The sequence below is a fragment of the Ixodes scapularis genome, unplaced genomic scaffold (assembly GCF_016920785.2).
Source record: "Ixodes scapularis isolate PalLabHiFi unplaced genomic scaffold, ASM1692078v2 PGA_scaffold11__112_contigs__length_91849675, whole genome shotgun sequence".
Classification (NCBI taxonomy): domain Eukaryota; kingdom Metazoa; phylum Arthropoda; class Arachnida; order Ixodida; family Ixodidae; genus Ixodes; species Ixodes scapularis.
The window spans coordinates 46,319,175-46,322,532 of record NW_024609837.1 but is presented as its reverse complement, the minus strand read 5'-3'; the positions used below and the strand labels follow the sequence as shown (position 1 = coordinate 46,322,532).

The window sequence follows — 3,358 nt, the reverse complement described above, 5'->3', positions numbered from 1 at the left end:
GAGTAAGGCTTGGAAACTTACTCAGCGAAGTCTTGAACGCTTCTTCCGTGATCGTGCAGGCAGAGGTGTAGACTGCATTGTCGTCCGTTGCGATACCATGGATGGAAAGTCGCGTGGTGGAGTCTATCAGTCGCCTGCTTCTAACGTCCACGAGGAGCTGGTAGTGGTTGAGAAAGTCCGCGCCGAGAATTCCTTGACTGACGTCGGCCACCAGGAAGATCCACCGGAAAACCCGCCGGAGGCCGAGGTTAAGGGTGATCGACCGTTCTCGATAGACTGGGATCGCGCTGTTGTTCACTGCGCGCAGAAAATAGATCGGTGTCAAAGAACGGTCGGCACGCGTTGCTGGAACTGCGCTGATCTCGGCTCCGGTGTCGACGAGGTACCGGTTCTTGGTGGCTCGGTCACACACGCAGAAAAGGCGACTTTCGTCGAGGCCCTGACCACTCGTCGCCTCTAGAGGTCGCCGGTCTGTTTCCCGGCCATGAACAGGGGCGGAGGCAAAGCCGGGCGTTGGCACCGAAGCGGCGGTGGTAGTAGCAGACCCCGTAAGGGCTCGGTGATCGCGTGTTTTCGCCGAGTGTCCGACGAGATGTCGATTTGCCGCGTGCCCGACGACACGTCGAACGTCTGCGACGTGATTCACGAGGGTGGGAGGCGCGGCCTTGTGTAGCTGCGACGGCGATCTCCTCCAAACGTTGACAAAGCTGCTCGATGTTGGCCTGGGGAGGCTGGCTGCTGGCGGTCGATCCAGAGTCTTGGGCTGTTGGTTGCTGTGAGGCCACGGTAACACTGGCGACCGATGGAGTGGTCACCTCCATCACGGCGTCGGCCAACGCGACAAGTCCGGTGAGGTCCAACGTTGTTGCTGTTGCCAAAACCATCTGAACATTGGAAGGTAGCCTTTGCAAAAACAGTTCGCGGAGGAATACGTCGTCCAGATTGTTTGCGCGCTCTCCAAGAAGCTGGGTCATGCGTCGCAGCAATTGGCTTGGCCGCCGATCCCCGAGCTCTTCCGCCGAAAGAAGCTGCTGCACGCGGGAGCGTTCCGAAATCTCGGTGCACTGGAGCAGAGCATTCTTCAGTTGGTCATACGGTGTTGCTGGAGAGGGATTTGCCAGAACGTCGTAGACTTCGTCGGCTGCAGCTGGTGAAAGAGCCGAGACGACGTGGTGGTACTTCCGACCTTGAGTAGTGACCCCAGCGAGGTGAAATTGTGATTCCGCTTGCAGGAAGCAAACTCGCGGATTGCGGTCCCAGTACGGTGGAAGGCGGACTGCGGCTGCCGCGACAGTGGCTGGCGGCGGGTCCGAAGGCTCTCCTTGCTGCATTTCACCCGTTCTAGTTGGCGATCACGTCCGGGTCACCAAATGTGGTGAAAGAAACAGGCAGGAGGCGGACGTTCCAAAACAACGTTCTATTTCAGTCGTGTCTCGCCAGGAACTGCCCTTCGTGAGCGCGTGAGCGTATAGCTAGCGCGCGCGTCTTTTTCTCTTTTTCCAGTGCCGAGACTGGACTCGCTTGTCGGTGCGTCCAGTCCCTACAATCCATTGGTGAGTTGGTGCCACCCAGATGTCAAGAAAAGACATTTATGCCCGAATCCAAATATCCGAATTACGTCCGAACTAAATCCACAGAGGGCTCCTACTTCGGACGTCCGACGGATGTACAAAATGGTTACCTCTGGACGACCGTCGGACGTCCGATGGACATCCATAGGACGTTAACGCATGTTTGATGGACGTCTGACATATCCGATACAGATGTCCATCGGACGTCCGACGGACATTCATGGTTTGCTGGGCTAGTATCTACGACTTGATTTTGAATGACGAGTTCAAATCTGAGCTTGACTGTACCCTTTGAAAAGGTCTATCAAAAACCTTCGAGGAGAGAGAAGTAGTACTCCTCCGGATAGGGTTACAAATCCGCTACCGTCGAGATAATACCTGTAAACGTTTTGTTAATAAGAGAAATCATGGCTACTTGATAACTATTACCTACCCTTAATGGAGAGATGTAAATAATTAAGGTAGGAAAAGAAGAGAGTATGATAAAGAGAGATATGGCTGGCAGAGCGTATGTAGCTCTGAAGAAAGGTAAATATTTTATTCTTTTGTATGTTTTTATTTTTTGAATTTGCCCATTCATTGTCTTTTTGGGGTCTGGCTTCCGGGGACAGTTTCTGCAATGCTTCTTGCCTTTGCCTGCTGCGGCCCTGGCAGTTCCATACGAGGTGCAGACAGGTAGCTAGCCGGTTCCTACAGGTTCCACAAAGGGCTATAGAACGTGGCCATCCGGTGAATTGTGTTTGTAGAACCTAGCACGCAATACGGGGGGACGGCGGTGCGCGTTTCGACTCGTCTGATGCATACTGTTTCCCAACTGGATAATACTAGTGAAATTGAGCAGCAGCCTGTGGGTTGCAGAGACGCAATTGTTTGTTTCCTGGCACTTCACTCTATCTCTTTTGTTTTCTCTATGGCGGGCGTCACGGGTTTGTTTCCAGTCGAAAACAGGGCAAGTCGTTGTGAGGATTCTTATGCTTTTAGCCTAGCCCTGTAGGTCTCGTTCGCCTCTTCGTTTCCTGGTATCTTGTTGTGTTCGGAATCCACAATATTGCTAGCCGTACTTCTTAAAAACGGAGTGTTTTTTTTTTTAATTTCATGATTTTGTGGGCAATCGTATTTTTGCTTCCCGTGCGAATGTATTCATTAACTGATTATTTTAAATCCGTGAATGTGCGCAGGTACTTGCTGGTTGGTTCAATGTGATCTTTGTTTTCCCACTGAACGGCGAGCAGTTCTGCTGTGATTGGGCTATGTATCAATGGCGCGTGTTTGCTTTGTCCTTCATCGGAGCCCTCTGAGTTTGAGACTACGGCCACCTGTTAGGACTTCTGGCAGCGTTTGTATACCAGATTTGGATGCCATCGCTTTCCGTAAGTCGCTGAAATACTTTCAGGTGCTTCATTGCCACAGCAGCACGACTCTTCTTGTTTCCCTAACCTTTATTCTTGGGCGTGGGTTTGAGGGAGACGACTAATTCTGTGATTACTCTTGAAGATAGCGAGCTAGCCTACTTTTTGCTTTTTGCATTGCGAAAGCGCAGCTGTTGCTCTCGCATAAGTCACTACAGTGGCGACAAGGTGCGATCTAGCCTGTACGGGCCGGCCACCACTGGCAGGGTGGCTTTCGGCAGTTGAATTTGAGAGTTTGACTTTAACAGTTCTTCTTCCTGGGAGGAATATCTTGAGCACATTGAACCCTGCCGTGCGGCTTATAAGATGAAGAAAAACTCTGCCAAAAAAGCTGCGCTGCTCAGCTGCTGTTGTTCAAGAAACCTTCTTCCTGATATC

The 3,358-nt window shown here is 51.7% G+C and overlaps 1 protein-coding gene across 1 annotated transcript; it reads right to left on the bottom strand.

The window, feature by feature from the left end:
* Window positions 1-470: 470 nt before the first annotated feature.
* On the bottom strand, window positions 471-1,331 carry LOC115309306 (the record flags this gene model as incomplete). Its single annotated transcript, XM_029967514.2, has 1 exon — window positions 471-1,331. A coding segment is annotated over exon 1 (861 nt), but the record flags the coding sequence as incomplete, so codon positions are not given.
* Between the last annotated feature and the right edge of the window lie 2,027 nt (window positions 1,332-3,358).